This window comes from Uloborus diversus, chromosome 3 (assembly GCF_026930045.1).
Source record: "Uloborus diversus isolate 005 chromosome 3, Udiv.v.3.1, whole genome shotgun sequence".
In the NCBI taxonomy this organism is placed as follows: domain Eukaryota; kingdom Metazoa; phylum Arthropoda; class Arachnida; order Araneae; family Uloboridae; genus Uloborus; species Uloborus diversus.
In genome coordinates, this window is record NC_072733.1 from 168192365 (window position 1) to 168211003 (window position 18639).

General features: G+C 31.1%; 1 protein-coding gene across 1 annotated transcript in view; it reads left to right on the forward strand.

The window, feature by feature from the left end:
* Positions 1 to 361: 361 nt before the first annotated feature.
* Positions 362 to 18639, forward strand: part of LOC129219265 (AF4/FMR2 family member 4-like) — a 41262-nt gene continuing 22984 nt past the window's right edge. The window contains exons 1-8 of the mRNA XM_054853592.1: positions 362 to 553; positions 744 to 768; positions 1931 to 1973; positions 2165 to 2285; positions 5391 to 5527; positions 5634 to 6620; positions 14140 to 14440; positions 15255 to 15391. Coding sequence (XP_054709567.1) covers positions 404 to 553; positions 744 to 768; positions 1931 to 1973; positions 2165 to 2285; positions 5391 to 5527; positions 5634 to 6620; positions 14140 to 14440; positions 15255 to 15391 — 1901 coding nt within the window. The 5' untranslated portion in view covers positions 362 to 403. The remainder of the gene's footprint in view (positions 554 to 743; positions 769 to 1930; positions 1974 to 2164; positions 2286 to 5390; positions 5528 to 5633; positions 6621 to 14139; positions 14441 to 15254; positions 15392 to 18639) is intronic.

Sequence of the window (18639 nt, forward strand, 5' to 3'; positions counted from 1 at the left end):
ACTTGAACAGCATTTTAAGCTTTAAAAAACTGTATATTTAAAAATGTTTACTTATACAAGCTATTTTTTACAGGTGCATCCTGAAACGGAAGACGAAATGGCACGTAGAATCAAAACAATGCTTGGAGATTATGCACATATAGATGGTACTCATAATGATGCTTCTAAACTTATCAATACTGAAACAGTCACTAAACCACATCCTCTTTTATCACCAGAGACAATAGAAAACAATAGTTCTATATCAGTTTTTTTGAATGAAAATGCAGCTGAAAATACACAAGGTCCACAAGCAGATAATCTGATGCTCAATTCTGAAAATCATAACTTAAACTCTGAATCATGCCTGAACAGTGATGTCCTAAATAAAATTGCTGATAAAGATAACCAACTGTTTTCTGAAATGTGTGGTACATACTCTCGTAGATCCTCTTTAAAAAGGCAATGCAAGGAGCGAATTAGTTTATTTGATTACAATCCAATGTTTAATCTTCGACTCAAAAGAACAAAACCAACTTGCTCAACAAAACTAAAATTTCCTGATCACACTGATGTAAGCATACAACATTTAAGTTTTGCTATTTTAGTCTATTTTAAATTAACCTTTTGATTTTATTTTTAATGTAAATAATGATTTAACGCATGTTTTTCATTAAACTAAAAATTTCTATTAGAATGTTGTGCTTAGTGTGTTGTTCTGTAAAGATTTGTAGTTTATTATTGTTGACTTTCTTTAATTTTAGGAAAATAAGAAGAATCATGAAAACTGTGAGTGATTTATTATACATCTTAAACTTTTTCATACTCTTAAAACCATTTTATTTTATCATTTAATTTTCACTTAAAGAAACTAAGTGATTTTTTTTTTAATTAAAGAAAAAAAGACATTCCTGATTTTTACTTTGAAAAAAAGGATTAGTTAAGCAGCTAATTTTCTCAAACATTTGTTTTAAATATTGTTATTGTACTTATTTATTTGCAATTTAATTAAACATATGTGCCACATTTTGTTTTAAAAACTACAGTAAAATCCCGATTATCCGCTAGCGGATTATCCGTGAGTCAATCAACAATCAGGAACATATATTTTCGCTTCAAGAAGCAACTACCGATATCTGTATTTTTGCTGAAAAATTGCAAATTTAAATTCATTCGTTTTTGTTTTATTTATCTATTTATTTTTTGTGCTGTCTTCCTCGTATGTGCACTTGTTCTGTATTTATTTTAAGTTCTGTTGGGTAAAAATACAAAACGTTTTTACTGTACATATTTTCGCTGTTTGAAGAAAATATTATGCATCAAAATGCAGCTAAGATTTTGAGGAAGGAAAATCTTTACCTTATTTGTCTACCACTTCAGTCTTTTTGCGGTTTATCCTCGATTTTTATTATCCAGGGCAATCGTGCCACCCAATTCTGCGGATAATCGGGAGTTTACTGTACTTCAATTTAAGAAATTTGTCTTGTATGTTGTTCAAAAGCAATCAATGTGTGTTTGTACAAAATTATGTATTTAAGTATTAAAAACCTAAAAAAATGACCTCACCCCCTTCCCCCATTTTCTCTTAAAACTCTCTGATATTTTCCCATAAAGTCACCATTATCCTTGTCAAGCAAATAAATATATGAGCTTTAATAGCTTCACAAAATTATTTAAAATAATCATTTTATAGAAGTTGACTTCACAGTAAAATCACTAAAACAAACCTGTGGGCGGGGGGATGTAATGCAAATTTATTGTTTTTAATCTTAATTTCAATGTAAACTTTACTTAAAGTTTATAGATATTCTTAGTTTTGAGTGAAAAATTTGATTTTTAACTTTACTTGCAATTTGGTATTTTATTCACTAGTTATAAATTTTAATTGCTATGATATAAATGTTCTTTCTATGTGCAAAATTATTTTATAAGCTTTGATTTTACTTCATAGCTGACAGCTCAAATTATCCATTCAAGAAACCTGAAAACACTAGGTAAGGTTGTTGAAATTTTATTTGGAGCCAATTGGTTTTTTAAAATAAAAATTTAAAAAATTTGTATTAATGTAGCTTTCATTTTGTTGACTTGTAAGTTTTAGAGACTAATGATTGGTTTTTATTTTTTAAATCAATAAAAATATTTTTCCTTATATGTATATTCTTAAATATATATATATTTTTTCCAGACAAGAAGAATTGACTGATAATCTTTCATCATTAGTTAATTCAATCCAGTCATGTCACAATTTACAAGAAGAATCTCCTGAAGAGCAGTTGAAAGTAAAAAATAATTTGCCTGAAAAGGAGGTAGCTTACTTTTTGCTCTATTTTCCTCTATATTTCTTTTATCATAATTAGGAAATTACCATAAATTTAGTTGTTTTCAACTTTGCTAAGATTCACATCTAAAACCACTAAAAGACAATTTTCACAAAAAAAAAGACAATAGGAAGAAGGAAATACAAGATGTATTTTCTTAAGATAAGGAATTTATGCATTCAAATTTCACTAATTATTTTTGTCACTTTTTTATATTACTTTTTACTATCATAAATCAGTTTGAAACAAATCTGTTTCACTTGATTTACATTTTCATCATTCTAAACCAACCTTTGAGGTTATTGATTGCAGAAACCCAGCTAGCACACAAACATTGGCCCAACGTTATCATATTACACTGAACCGGCGTCGGCATCTTACGTCAGAAGTACCTTAAAACGGTCAGAAAATGGTTATCCAACAGTTGGTTATTGGTTAGTTTCCAACTTTATTTTGATGTGAAATGCAACAGTAAACTAACCATTTCCAAACATAATTTTGATGTAAAAAACAACACTTAACCAAAATTTTCTAATGCTGTTTCAATGTAAAATGCAACAGCAAACTTACCATTCCCAAACATAATTTCAATGTAAAATACAGAAGCAAACTAACCATTCCTAAACATAATTTCAGTGTAAAAAACAACGCTTAACCATAACATTTTCTAATGTTGTTCCAATATAAAATACAACAGTAAACTAACATTTCCAAATATTATTTTGATGTGAAATACAACGCTTAACCTACACTTTCTTACGTTATTCCACCATGAATTTCAACACTAAAGCAACTATCTTCCAATGTTCTTCTACTTAAACTGCAACATTTCACCAATAAATTAAGTATTACATGGTGCTCTTAATAAGAGCAAGTGTAAAGAATCATCTTTCAGTCACATAAACATAAAATGATAAAATGATTGAAATTGTCATACAATTTATCATTTCCCCCATTTTTTACTAACTTTTCAATAAATTTTGAGCAAAAATTAAGATATTTATTATTCTTACCTTTTACTTTTCTGAATAATTACTCGAAAGTCTTATCTTCACAAGCATACATTAGTTTCCTTTTTTCTCTTTCAGGAAATGTTTATTACCAGCAACATTATTCTTAAGACAGAATAAAAATTTTGACTTTAAAATTCTGCCAATAATAACCTAACTTGTTTAAGAAGGTTCAATTTTACCTTGACCTGGTATTTCAAAAAATAATAATAAAATAAATAAATAAAAAACACACTCATACACATTCAGTAAGTAAATCTTTAAAACAATTCAAATGACGTGGGTTAAACTTGAATATCATGAAAAGTACTTATTTTTTTATTATTTCGTCGGAACTATTATATTCTCCCATTTCATTAAAAAGTTCATTTTCATTGTTTTTTTTTTTTTTTTTTTCATTCTTTTTTTAGGGAAGGAGTTTTAATGTATTTTAGCCATCAAGGAGAAAAGTTCATTTCAAGACACAATTTAATTTCTGTGGTAAATTGCACGTGAAATTTAAATAATTAGCAACCTATTCTTAAATATTGTATGTTTTCTTTTTAAATTACCAGAGCTAAATAAAGAAATAACATTAGATTCAAAAAACAAATTGAAAGCATTCACAAAATTCTCTAGAAAACTGGTTAAGGCTCTATCAAAAAAAAAAAAAAATCAGTTTGAATGAGCAAAAATTTTAAGAATTTCGATTCATTAGAACAAAACCCCAAGAAGTCTTACATTAAAACAAATGGAAAAAAATTAATTTAAGCAAAAACTAGGGATGCCCACCCCACCCCCATGAACTAGGGCACCTCCCCTTTAATACCGCAAAGACTCTCAAATCGGGAGCCCCCTCCAAAAAAAGAGAGAAATACTCTTTAAAACAACCTCCCTCTAAAAACCAATAATGAATTTGTAGAAAAAATTCAAGCAGTTTAAAATGTAGCAACAATTAAGACAACGTTAAAAAAAAGGGGCCTGCACAGCTACAACAGTTTGTTGTGCTTAGAAAACAAATAAATGTAGAATGCATTTAATAATAACAAAAAACAACAAAAATGTTTTATCTTAGTTTTAAATTTATTGAAAGAAAGAAAAATAACTGGAAAAATTACTTGATTTACTTTGGAAGACTCGTAGTACTTGCTAGGATTGAACACTCGCTTTGAACAAGTATAACACGTGTGAATGTGTATGTGTGGCCCTGGAATGAGAAAAATAAAATGACTATGCCTTGGCACATTCCTCCCTCGCCCCTTCCAAGTCCTGGGTCTCAACAGCACTGCCGAGGGTAGGAAGGGGCTTCTGGGACACATTACGCATGTGTCGCAGAATGCGCAAATCAGCAACAAGCTTGCAATAATTTGAGCATGAATGTGAAACAGGTTTGAAGGTTAGAAATAGATTGGAAATGCATTTAGTCGGATATAGATTGATTTTGAACACCCCTCTGATCCTTCGAACAATCAGATGAGTGTATGAAAAGAACCAATATCTAACCAAATGCATTTCCAACCATTGTGATGTATTTTTAACCTTTCTCCAATGTAAATTTGATGGTTTGTGTCTTCTGGGAAGGGCATAAGTCCAAATTAAAAATATTTTTTAAAATTGATTTCAGTGACAAAATGAAGCATAATTTAAGGCGAACCTACTTGTGGCTAGATTAGTCATAAATATTCTTGTTGAATTTAGTTCATCCGTGAATGAAAGAAATCCTTTTTATTGAATCCTGAAAAGTTTCATTAGTGGGATAGCCAGTACAAATAATAGGTGAACCTCTCATTTGTCTTGGGGTAAGGGATAGTACTAGTAGCTCTGGTAAGTGCTGTTATACAGCATGATTTAAAAAAATTCTCGATTAAAGCCCACCTAGGACCTAATCTTAAAACTCTTCTTACTCAATACTTGGAAATGTCCACTTACATCCTTTTGCTTCTCACTGCTTTATATAATCAATGAACAACTGGTAAAAATTCAGATCCAATTACAGAATGGGATTTATCATTCCTTGTTGATTCACTGCTGTACTTACGTTTTATTTATTTACTGTTAAACTTGTAACTATGTTGAAAAAAAAAATACTACTATTGTTTTTCAGCAGACAGAAAATGGTTTAAATTTGTTGCCTAGTAAGAAAGCTAAAAGTGACTTCATTGAACAGATCTCAAATATTTCTGAAATAAAAATCAAGTCTAAGAAGCAGTCGAAGAAAAAGAAAAAGAAGTTGTATAAAAGGTATTTTCGATTTTTGAAAAAAATATTATTTGTATAGTTCCTTTTTTCTGCATCTTTTCAAAAATTACTTTTCGTACATTTTGAAATTTTGCTATTTTTTCTTTAGTTTATCTATGTCTGGTGGTGGAAATTTTGATCAAGAAAGTGCTGAATACCATTCTTCTTACAGCAGCACAGAATTACAAACAGGACCCTGTGAAATTAAGAATGGAGTTATTAAAATTCGTCTTAGTAAATTGCCAGAGTGTAGAAAATCTAATGCTGAAAATGATTATGAAGTGTCTATCTGTGACTCTGCTCTAATTGGCTGCAAAACATTATCAGTGCCTTTAAGTCCATTGTCACCTGCTGTATATTCTGCTTACTGTGAATCATTTAAAGTCAAAAAGAAGGGTCATTCATCCAGTAAAATAAAACATTTGTTTAAAAAGAAGTCGAAGAAAAACGGAGTGCTTCAAGGGATTTCTGTAGCTGCTAAAATAAATGACTCCCTTAATAGCATATCAAATGAATTTGAGCATGAAAAAAATAATAAATCTAACCCCGAACCTGTTGCTATAAATAGTGAAGATAACATTTCCAGTACTGTAAATTCATGTGAGAATTTAAAGGAGGAAAACGAGTGTAAATTTCAGCCAACCATAGAAAAACTTGATGTTTCTTGTAGCTCTAAATTAAAAGAATCTCCAATTTCCTCCCATTCTCGAGGATACTGCACTAAAATTGAGTCTGAAGCATATGATGATTTTCCTGTCTCAGAAACATCAAATGCATTTAGCAGCAATTTATCTGTACAGAAAACATGTTCTAATTCTTTTGAAACACGTAATTCACAAATATTGTGCTCAATTAATTTATCCCTTCTTGACAGGGTTCCAGTTAGAATATGCGCTTCTCCTAAACATGATAGTAATGATTTAAAACTCTTTAGTGGTAATAAAAAGGTAGATGACAATAATTTATCTGATGCTAGCAATGAAAAACACAGCCTAAACTCCAGTTCTACTATTTTAAACAACAATAGCGATAGTGTTATAAAAAGGGAAATAGAAACTCCTCCAATTTGTCAACCTACCAATGCCCTCTTTGATAAGTAAGCATATATTCTCCATTTTCCATTGTTTTATTGTATTTATTCTTTATAAAATATGTACGTAAAATGTTTTCAAATAATAACTGTGTTAAAGATTAGTATTATTCTTTTTAAATGTGTTTATTTAGTTTTTGTATCCATTGGTAGCATAGATATATTATATTCAACTTTGATCTTATAGTTTTCTAGTTTATATTATGTTGTTTAAAGAAGTTATATATATATATATAAATGCACTATTTGCAACCAAAGGTGTAACTGGACTTTCTTTTTGGGTAGATTATACCAACCACATTTCTCTTGAAATCTATGTGATCAAATAAAATTTTACTTCATGATATATTCTATTAATTTTTTGTTACTATAAGTTATTTAAATGAGAAGTGTTGCTTTAATATTATTAACATGAGCAAATGTAAAAAGTGAAGTATTGGTTAAATGAAGGAAAGAAATCCATTGTGTAAACTTTATACTGCATCCCTGTTAAATATTTGATGTATTTTCAACAACTAAAAAAATAATAATAAATGCTTGTACTCACATATGTACACTGGTGGACAAAATTAAGAGATGGAAAGCGTTTTCCTAAATATCTCGAGAAATACTGGATGAAAATAAATGAAATTTGGTATGGTCATAACTTATAGTATGACAATAATGTGTGCAAAGCAAAAGTTAAAATGCCATTCATTGGCAAAAGTTATTGCCAGCAGTCCAATGTAGACTGAACTTCATGATGAAAGATGGCAATGAAAGTGAGATTTATATGGTGTGTGGTCACCTCTGACAGATAGACAGCATATACAATGACTATGCATGCTGTTAATAAGAGAGTTAGAAAGAGCTTTTGTGGAAGACCCTCCCACTCTTCCACCAGAGCAGTTTTTAACTCTAGAATGGTTCTGGATGTGGGTTAGTGTATCGCAATAGCCCTCCCGAGATCATCCCAAGCATGTTCAATGGTGTTAAGGTCCAGATTTGGCTGGCCAATCCGTTCGATGAATATCTTCACTTTGCAGATACTCCACAACCAGGACAGTCCTATGTGATCAGCATTGTCCTTCATAAAAATGAATTCAGAGCCAACGGCACCACTGAAAAGATGCACATAGGGTTGTAGGATCTCCTGCCTGTACCTCTGGGCATTCACGGAAGCAGTGTCAAATACATGAAGCGGTGTGTGGGTATCTTGCGTGAACTTTGCCCAAACCGTCACTCCTCCGCCAGCATAATGGTCCCTTTCCATGATGTTACTGGGATGGTATGGATCCAGGTTCTCTCCATATGAATATTCACCGAGAATCAGGTTGTAGACTGAATATGGACTCATCCATGTAAAGAACATTAGCCCACTGGAGCTGTGTCCAGTATTGGTGCTGTCTGCACCATTGTACACGCTCTCTTTGTGGGAGGGAGTGAGTAGGATGCAAATGGCGGGCTTCTTGGCATACAACCCTCATTCACCAAGCCTCCTGGCAACTGTCTTTCTTGAAACTAATGTTCCTGTGGCAGCAGCGAGGTCCCTAGACAGCTGTGTTGTTGCTTCCTCTGGTGCTTGGCTGTAAGTAACAAATACTGGTCCTTGTTGGCTGTTGTTGCTCTCGGACGACCTTGTTCTAGTTTTCTGGACACCGTTCCACTTTTTTTAAACCGACTCCTCTAATTCGAAACAACGCTTGAAGTTACAATTAATTCTCTAGCAACCTAAGCTTGGGACTATCCTGCCTCAAGTCTACCCACAATTCTCCACCTTCGTCTAAACCAGCGGTTCCCAACCTTTTCCCCCTTGGGAACCCCTTCCAAACTCTGAAAGAAGTTCGCGAACCCCTTGGGTACTAGGTAATGAGTAACAAGCAAACAAAAAGAAAAGAAAAAAAAATGCTCGCGCACACACACATACACAATAAAATTTAGGAGATTTTTTTTAGTTTGATGCTGCTCCATAGTTTATAACAAGATTAAAAACAGAATTGCAAGGTATAGAATTACAAATATTGCTACGAATAAAAATGATCGATAAAAAATGAATGCAAAACAAATTCACCAAAAAAATAACACAGTGATTATTCAGTGTTGAGCTTCAATCAACTTTGAAAAAAATTTGAAAATGGGATATTTGTGGAACAAGGAGGCTCAAAAATTTGGCTGAAATTTTTTGGACACAAGGGTACATTTATCTCTATTACCACTAAATCAGAAGTCAATTAAAGAATGATCTTTAAAATACCTTTCAGGGAACTGTCTCATATTAACTAAATAAACTTTTTTTCTTACAGTAAAATGAGAAAGATCTCTAGGTTTAAGTCTTCTTGGAAAGGACTACGAGCCTAGCTGTGTGATAAATATATACTGCTTACATTAATGATTGCTGAAGAATTTTCTTGTAATTATGTTATAAGTGCATTGTAAAATGCGTATATTAAAAAATAATAGAAGCGTCTATTTTCGATATACATATTTACTCTAATTTTTACACAAAACATAATTTTTAACAAAACAAATACTTTTAAGCTCACTTACTACAAGAGAAATTTTCGACACAAATTTCAAATATTCCTTGCTTACATATAGCGCAAATTAAGTTGCATGGTTAAATTTCATTGATTTTTTTTTTTTTTTTTTGTACTGCTTAAATCTTACACTGAATTTTTCATACTTCCTGTAGTATTCTTGGGTTGCTAGCCATTCTTTCCCTTTTTCGACAATAAAGCTCAAAGTAAATTGTAGTTCATGTAGTGTGAAAATTTTAACAGCAAAATACAGCATGATCTAATTTCTATGCAGTTTTGACTCAACACAAGAGAAAAGCGATAGCTCTTCGTCGGACTCAAATGGTAAAGAAACTAAACATCAAAATATTTTAGACGCTCGCATATGCTCCACGTAATGTTTTCATCAAGTTTAATCAATCTTCCCGATCAAAAGCTTCTGAGGAAAAAAGCTTTTAAATTCTTTTATCTGAGAACATTTTATTCATAAGTAGAGCTTTTTCAGCACAGCTCCAGAGCTATCATTTTCAATGGAAGCGCGAAAACCAGCACTTTTCAATGACAGACTAAATTATTTAGTATAAACTATGTGAGGAAGTATGCTAAGAATATCGAATGTGTGAGAGAAATGAATTTAAAAAGGAGCAAAATTTGCTTGAAACCGTATGAACATCTTCATCAGAAAGAGGCATGTTAAAACTCCGCTATTACAATGTTTTAAGTGCGATCCCCCTGAAAACATCTCGCGAACCACTGGTTGGGAACCGCTGGTCTAAACGATGAGGTTCACTCATTTCACTAAAAAAGCATTCAAAATACAACAAGATAATTCAAGAAACGCAATACAAATTGCTACTGTTGTAGAGTGGAATGAGCTGATCAGCTGACTGCAGACTTTTATACCATCCTTGCTGCCTTAGCATTGCCCACAAGAATACGGAAACTCATCTCAGCGACACTAGTGCCATAGTGCTATTATACGGCAACCAACTGTTCAGGTTTTATGTGATATTTTCTAAGAAATGTGTGAAAATGCCTTCCATCTCTTAATTTTGTATACCAGTGTACATTCAAAGTAATACATCTGAATTTCATACAATATAGAGTTTATATTATTAAATATAGAGTTTACACTTTTAAATTTAAAGAATTTTTATATTTTTGTTAATGTTAGGTATTCAAAATCTGAAGGATAATGCTGTATTGTTTTGTAAGAAAGGATGTTCACAATAACAACAATAAAAATAAATACTGGTGAAAGAGAATTTTTCAGCAAAAGAAATATAATATAAAGCATTTTTTGTATAGTTTTTAAAATTTTCGGAGGGGGTTTAAACCATTAAAACCTACCCCTTAAATACGTCCCTAATTGCAACTCTTTGTCGTCTGTAGGTCAAGCAAAAAAAAAACAGCTAGACTTCAATGAAGTTGGAGATAATAGCGGCAGCTAATTTGGGTGGTCCCTGGCTGTAGAGGGTCTTCTGCAGTAGGGTTCATTAGTGAGATCAGACCAAGCTCTTGAGCTCTGGAGGTGAAAACTGGGCACTCAAAAATATGTTTAGATGAGGACTGTTGGTTGTCTGGACAGTTATTGCACTATAAGCAGGATCTTTTATCATGAGGGTGAATCTTCATGACCTTAAAATGCTCAGTCATAAGCCTTGCAATAGTTGATGTTATGGTTCTTGGGGAGTTAATGTCAGTAATAAGTGATTTGGAAAACATTTTTTTAGAATTCTATATCTGACCACTGTATTTGCATCAGCCAGCCTGATGGTGATAGAAGGTTGGCTATGTTTTTTTATCATCTTTGGTTCAATTAGGGGCACTCTCATTTCCCTCTATATTTACAAGTTTTGGTATACACTAAAGCACACAAGAATTTTTCCTGGAATATGAGCTTCTTGGACTGGATAATAATATAGGAGGTGATGATAGTCTTTTCAGGAATGCCTCTAAGGCCAATTTGGAATCTGAAAGGATTATCAAAATGGATTCATGTAGATAGTAAGGGCTTCTCTGATTGCCAAAAAGCTTGATGGCGAAGTGATTTTTCCACTTTTAACTTTTTGCTCTTGTTTCCTGATATCTAGAAAGTGAAGACTGAACCTGCACCATCATTGTTGAGAGACATGTCCGAAGAACCATCGATGTAAACAATTGTCATGATCTCTTGGGAGGGATTTTCTATTGTGTTAAGTTTGTTTTGTTTGACACGATTCTGGTTCTTTTTTTTAAAACAAGATTTAAATACCTTTAAGTAAATCCTTATTATTACTGGATGGTTTTCTTGGCAAGAGCAGTTATTGAAAGAAATTGAAAGTAGAATTTCTAGATTGATTATTTTTCTGATATCTCTATCATGTTGGGAAGACAAGTATCTTTTAATCCTAGAAGATCTTTTCCAGTCCATGAAAATCCTTGTTGTCATCAACATTGTGAGCATGTTTATGAATTTGACTGTAGCATGGTTGTGCTTATTTATTAGAGAAGAAGCATGCACATTCTTGTTCTGCTTTATTGTTATTGGTTAACAAAACTGCACTCATAATGATTTTTGAGAATCTACATTGAACTCTTTAATGTTGGACGTGATCTGGCATATTATTGTCTCGTATTTGTTGAGAGTGCTGTGTGAGTTGTGGTGGGGATGCAAGGATGGAATTGACAGAGAATGGTATATGTGCCATTTGTGGTTTAGCAATGACATTGCACAGTAAGTATCATTGTATGTTGTTTAAGAGCATATTTGAAATGGTGGTTTTTTTTCGATTACTATTCAGAAAGACTTTTGCATTTAGTTCCAACTTGGCTGACATGATCCTGTTCGGCTAGAGAAACTATTTCTTACATTCCTATCAGAAAATTGTTGGCTAGCTGCATACTTAAGTGCCAAGCACTTTGAAGATTCATAGATGGACGCTTTCACAAGTGCCACATTTTTTATCATTCTAGTAATCGGAGAACGTCCAGGCTTGTTTTTTTTTGTTTTGTTTTTGTTTTTTTCAGTGCAGTACCTTGTCACTCTGAAGTTTGATACCCAAACATATTTTTTTTTCCCATTTGGCTCTCTGCAAGGACGGGAGGTTAATATGTTGAACTCTACAATAAGCAGTTTTTCTCAAAAGATGCAGTTCCACTTTCTTTTCAAAAGTTCAAGATTCAAACAAGAGTAAAATGTAGCAGGATATTTTCTGTTTCTCAATTGTACAGTTGAGATTTCAAAGTAAAAATATTTATGCACTTGAATCATAAATCAAGTTACATAAAACTAACAGTAATAGACATGATTTTCTTATTGTTTAAAGAGTAGGAGGAGGTAGAATATTGGTTTTGTTCTTCCTAAAAGTTAAGTGCTGTGAGAATTAAAATTTTCAATTTTTCTTTTTCAGCTTTGTGCAACTAAGTTACACTTGAAATGAAATTCAAGCAACAATAGCAGACTGTTCAACATTTAAATATTTTCTTGGTTCTCATGCAGATTTCGATTCCTTTAACTAAAATATTGACCCTAATTTACCACCAGATACTTTATTTTTCAAAGTTTCATTTTCTGCTTTTTCAATTCTTGTTATTTATGAGCTGTTAAGCATTTTGTGATTCAGGTAAAATCTTTTTCTTCAGTAGATTCAAATATTGCATTTATTTATTAACGCTATCCATCTCATTGCGACATTAGGACTATCAAAATATGGGAACACTGAGTAGTAAATATGATTAATTGCAATTCAACAGGATTCTTTTTAATGGTATCTATTAGAGGAAGTTGTTCTACATGTGTGTTTGCTTGTCGTGCTGCAATGTACTGCCAAACATGTAACAATAATGTTCATGACATTTAGCGCGCATATGGTTTGAAAAATACATTTTTAAAAATAATTGTTTAAGGGATATTCATATTAATATAAAAAAAAGGTGCTTCAAGACTTGTTCTGGCAATATGCTGTTAGCTTACTCATGCACAGAAGTCCTAAAAATTGAATATCAGCTTAAACATAATAAAATGCAAATCAGCTTAAAAATGCAACACATTTGCAAACCTAGTATCTCTTCCTATGGAAGATAAAATTCTGGTTTTCAATTTAAAACAAGGATTATGTTAAAAATATGGAACAAGCAGATATGACTTCTAATTTCAGCTGTTAGCTCTAAAGTAGTAAATATGCCTAGACTAAAATGTGGCGCCAAAAAACTATGGCAGTTTCTTGAGTTGGTCTGTTATCTTCTATATAAGAGTGTTTTGAAATAAAATATGCAGTACATTGCTTCATTGATTGAATAGTTTCAATATTAATGATTAATTTTTCAAGAAGTACTTAGACTATAGCAAAGTAATAGATGGTTTTAAGTCTTAAAGTTCTGTGACTGGTTATGTCCTGTTTTGTTTTGAAGCCATATGATCATCAAGGGTCAATACAGACTAGCATTGTAAGGGACGGGGGAGCATGCTGAAAATTATAGTGTTTTAGGTGCGAATTTTTTTTAGTACTGTTTGGATGTCAATCAAAAGCAAGAAGTTGGCCAGAAATAAGGCATCCAGTAATTTTCAGAATTAAGTAATTTCAAAAGCAATGAAAATAAGTATTATTTCCAATATTTACATAAAAAAGTTAATAAATTATAAATTTTACATTTTGCTTACATGATGTTCATTACAAAACTTACATTTATTCGCTAAGTAGTTGATCATTGAAATTTTCTCTTGTATGTAATTATAAGGTTAGGATTACATACAGTAATAACAGATAGATAATATGCCAGCAATTTTAGAAGGTCATGCCCCCATGCTCCTCCTCTTGTAGCTGAACATGATGATCATGTTTTCAGTGCAGTTGTTTCCTATTTCTAGTGCAGCCTAGCAGAACTCTTGTTAGTAATTAATTTTCTGTTTTATTTAAATTTAATGACTAATTTGCATTTAAGAAAATATATTCTGCAAATGATGTAATGAAATGAGAAAGAGTGTTCTGATTCCATATTTTTTTGTACCTTAATTATCTTGAAACTTATGCTGTACATATTTTATTTAGGTTGGAAAGTACAAATTTGCCAGTGCCTAACACAGAAAATAGTCTGAATGAATCATGCACAAATGCAGATCCTGCTCTTTCTTATGAAATGACTCATCCTGTAGAAAAAGAATTTTCCACAATAAACATTTCAGAGAATGAAAATGATGTTCATCTATCATCCAAGTTAATGTCTGCTCAGAATGATCTCATTTCTGTTCTAAGATGTGATGTTCCTCCTAAACTTCATTCATCTGTTCTGCCGCATTCTCAACTTAACAAAGTAAAAATCGAATTTCCAGATACAATGTCTAGTCGCCATGTGAGTATTTATGAATTCATTTATTAAACTAAATTTTTTAGAAAGATGTAAAATGTTTTAATTTAAATCTGTTAATTGATTGTGACTAAAAATATGGAGGGGGAACTTAACACTATAAAATTTGTACATTGAAGGAATTTACCCTTATTAAATTTTTTTCCCTGTTTCATTTTTAACCCTGCCTGATGAAATCTGCAGCAATGAGCTGTCATGCATTGGAAGGCAGATAGTTTTCCTACATGCATTATTTTCAGTATTTTCATGAACTTTCAAACATATTTCTAGTTGTATATTGAAATTTCTAAGGCTAGATTATTAAATCTAAAATTAAATCTAATACACATAAGTAAAAAAAAAAACAAGTTTTTTTTTTTTTTTTTTTTAAATTTTTTTAATGCATAACCAGAGTTTAATGTGAGGACAAAAATTGCATGCTCTGTTTAAGATTTGAATCAGTTTGCACTCTACAAATAATTCATTTAGTTTGGATTTTGGTAGCTATTTGAAAGGTTTTACCATTAATTGCTCATTTAATTTTTTATTTTCGTTAATTATTTTTTTCTTTATTTTTGTTAATAAATCATTGTTAGTTTTTAATTTGTTTATCTCATTAGTTCATTTTATGGTGCATTTTAAAGTACTTATAATGCACTTAATATTGTCCTGATGTATTTATCCTAACTGTGCTTGTTCTTATTGCCATAATTTTCAATCCGCCCAGAGTTTAGCTTTTTTCTCAAACTGGCACTTTTATGACTGATGCAGTTTTGAAAAAAAATTTGTGCTAAAAGGTTCTGTGATTCTTTTGAATTAGGAGAAATGGAATGATTTTCCAGAGTATAACTGGTGTCATGACCTAAATGATATAGGTTTCAATGCAGGACTTTTCAAAGAACAGTTATCATTTAATGTTACCAGTCACATGCATTGGCAAGACCCTGAGTTAAAGAAGTAAGTCTTTGTTACTTATTTTACTATTCAATTTTAACATCAACTTTGGTATGTCAGAATAAGAAAACTAATTTGAATCACACTATAAATCATCCTGTTGGTGATAATCCATGTTAAGTGTAATATCACCAAGAAGAATAACCAGGTTCTTTTTTTAATTTTTTTTTTAACTCTCACTTTGAAAAGTATTTTTAAAGCAAGGCTTTTTCATTTGACTCAAAAGAATAAAATGGGTGTTGTATGTACCTTTTCTATATTTTGTAATTTTCATACTTCACTAACAAACATAATTTTCAAAATTTAGTTTTGTTCTTGACACCTTAAACTTGTTTTGTCTTTCATTGACATAGAGATAAATTGCCCTACAAAGTCAGAGAAAAGTCTTTCCATGACAACTTGCAACTGAATTACATGACACAGGGGAAATCACCCAAGCTCAAAGGGGAAAGCAGTACAATCAGGGTGTCCACACACCTGAAAAGTCATGGATATCGACTATGATCGAAAATGGTCTTTGAAAGTCATGAATTTCATCAACAAATGTTCAAAAATCTTGGAAACTGACCACTGTTCATGGATTTTGAGTTCAAGAACATGCATATTTATCAAATTGTACAGATTAGGTGCAAAATTTATGCATCTTAACTGTTTCCTACGCTTTTATGCGTCAGTTCCGATTTTTACACATTTTGAAATCTGATTGCATACTCTCTCTTCTATATTACTCGCTTGTTTTCTTTACTATGTGATTCTACCGCTTGGACATATATAATTATGTGTTTAGTATTGTTTTTAGCTCGCCTTATATATCTACTTATGTAGTTGAGGGCGTAGACTTCTAGACTTCTAGAGTAGACTTCTAATTTTGCCACTCTCATTCGGCTCGAAAATTCATTTGCTGATTCAAGAGACTCATAAAAATTGTCCTAAAATTTCAGCAGTGTCTTAAGTTAATGAAGATTTAGAAAATAAAATTGGTCTGGAGAATTAATTAAGGACGTTTACGACATCGATAAAATGCAGAAATCAGGGAATTCTCAAGGGTAATATTTTTCAAAGGTCCAAAAATGTTGCAAAAATCACAAACTCTGGATTTTTTCAATATTTGTACCCTATCCTAAAACTTTGGTGATAGTATATCTGGTAATGTCTGGTAAGTTAGTTATTAAGTACTTTAATTTAATATTTAATTTTTTCTGATTATTTATTTGATTTATTGTAAACTTAATTTTAGCAATTATTAAATTATTTCTTGTCACAGATATTTTAGATACTAGTTTTAAAAAAATAGATTCATTTTTTGTTTATGAAATAAAATATTTATTTTAAAAAATTCTAATGAAAAAAAAAGGAAATAGAAATAATAATCAAGCTTACATGTTTCAATGTTCACCAGTAGTTTCACATCATTATTGCTGCCCGTTCAAGGCTTCTTTTAATTTGAATGATCATTTTGCAATTAAAACTTTTTTTCAGTATTTTTAGTGAATGGAAACTTATATTGTATCATATCAGAATTTTTGGAGAAAAATAATAAATTTGTTTGCACGTAAATTCTTACCTGTGTAAAAATTTTGTACCATTTATTGGAATCAAAAAAATATTTTCAAAAATTTTAGATTTATAAATATCTGTCTTTTGAAGCAAAATAATTAAGTTGCAATTATTTCAAGCAAATCACTATTCATTGTTGCATACATTGTTTTTTAGTTACAACAGTAGCTGACCTAGTTACATTTCACTTTAATTTGATTTTTTAGAATTATTTAGAATTAGCTTGTATTTTTGTCCGAAGCATAATTCAGGTGGTTACACTTTAATTTTCACAAAACACTAATTTACATATTCTTGTGAAAAATTAAATTTTTTTTCTCAAAAAATTGCATCTCATGAGTCAAGGAAAGTTAAGAGCAGAAGTCATGGTAAGTCGGGGAAAGTCATGGATTTCAAAATTCGAAATGTAGCTAATACCTTGTCCAATGCATTTAAAACAATTTATTTTAATTATCTGCTTTGGTTAATTAAGTGCACTACTGATCATTGTCCCAGAATTTTTGGATACTGCCTTGCATGATTACTTTTATACATAAGTACTAACTTCAAAATGCAAAACCCACCTATAGTTTGAGAATTTTAAAAATCCACTTGTTTTACGAGAGATGATTAATTGAAGATGTTTATAAGAGGTCACTCAGCAGATCTCACCAAAAGTAGCTGTTATAGCCAGGGATCCTCTTTTTAGCAAAATAAGTGTAGGATCCCTATTTTCAGAAGGTATTTTAATACTTAAGTGGCCTGAATTTAGGCAAAAATATAAAAATTTGAGTAATAAGCATGGAAGTACAGGAGCTAAGCTCCAATACAAATTAAGCCCTGATCAGCAGAAAGTCATATAAATACCAATGTCAGATGGTCATTGGTCACCAAAGGCTCTTCTATAATTAGGCAGAGTCATACAAAATGACAAATTGGCTGGATCATCAAAAGTGGTTTGTTACATACATATATTATTGAAAGTCAGTAACATTTCAGATGTTACTGATAAAGTACACTATTATTGTAACTATTAAGGCATTAATGTATCAAAGTTTCAATGACTGAAAATATTCGACATTTTCATTTTACATGCACGCCATGCACAATAAGGTCACCTTCAAAAAATCATAAAATATTTTCTGAGAAGAAACACTGGATTTGGTGTATATCTACTTATTGAGCATCAAAAGGGGTTCAAATGAGGCAACTTTAAGATTTAAAAAAAAAAATGGGTTTTTGAGTAATCTCACTTCAAAACATGTTAATTTTTGAAAATTTTCACTATTTCAAATTTTTATTTCCAAGGCTGTATACATCTAAGGATTAAAATAAAATATGCTACAAAACTATCATATAAGGACTTTAGACCGCCATCTCCATTTAGTAAAAAATGAACTTTTTTCATGGAAGAAATAAATCATAAAATAGGTTAAAAGGCAGTTTTTTCACCATAAGTATATTTTTTCTTCATCAATAAACGTTACTGAATTTTAAAAAATGCCTAGATAATATATGGGTTCTTATTTATTTTCACAAAAAAGAATTATCCAAATAGGTTACGTACTTTTGAAATAGTGTCCATTTTAAATCAAGCGTTTTGCTGGTTTTTTTTTTTTTTTTTTTTCCAAAATATCCAATTTTGTTCAGAATTTTAGTAGGCTGTAACTGAAGAAAAAAAGTTTTGCTTTCAAAATCCTTTTGCGATATTTCTT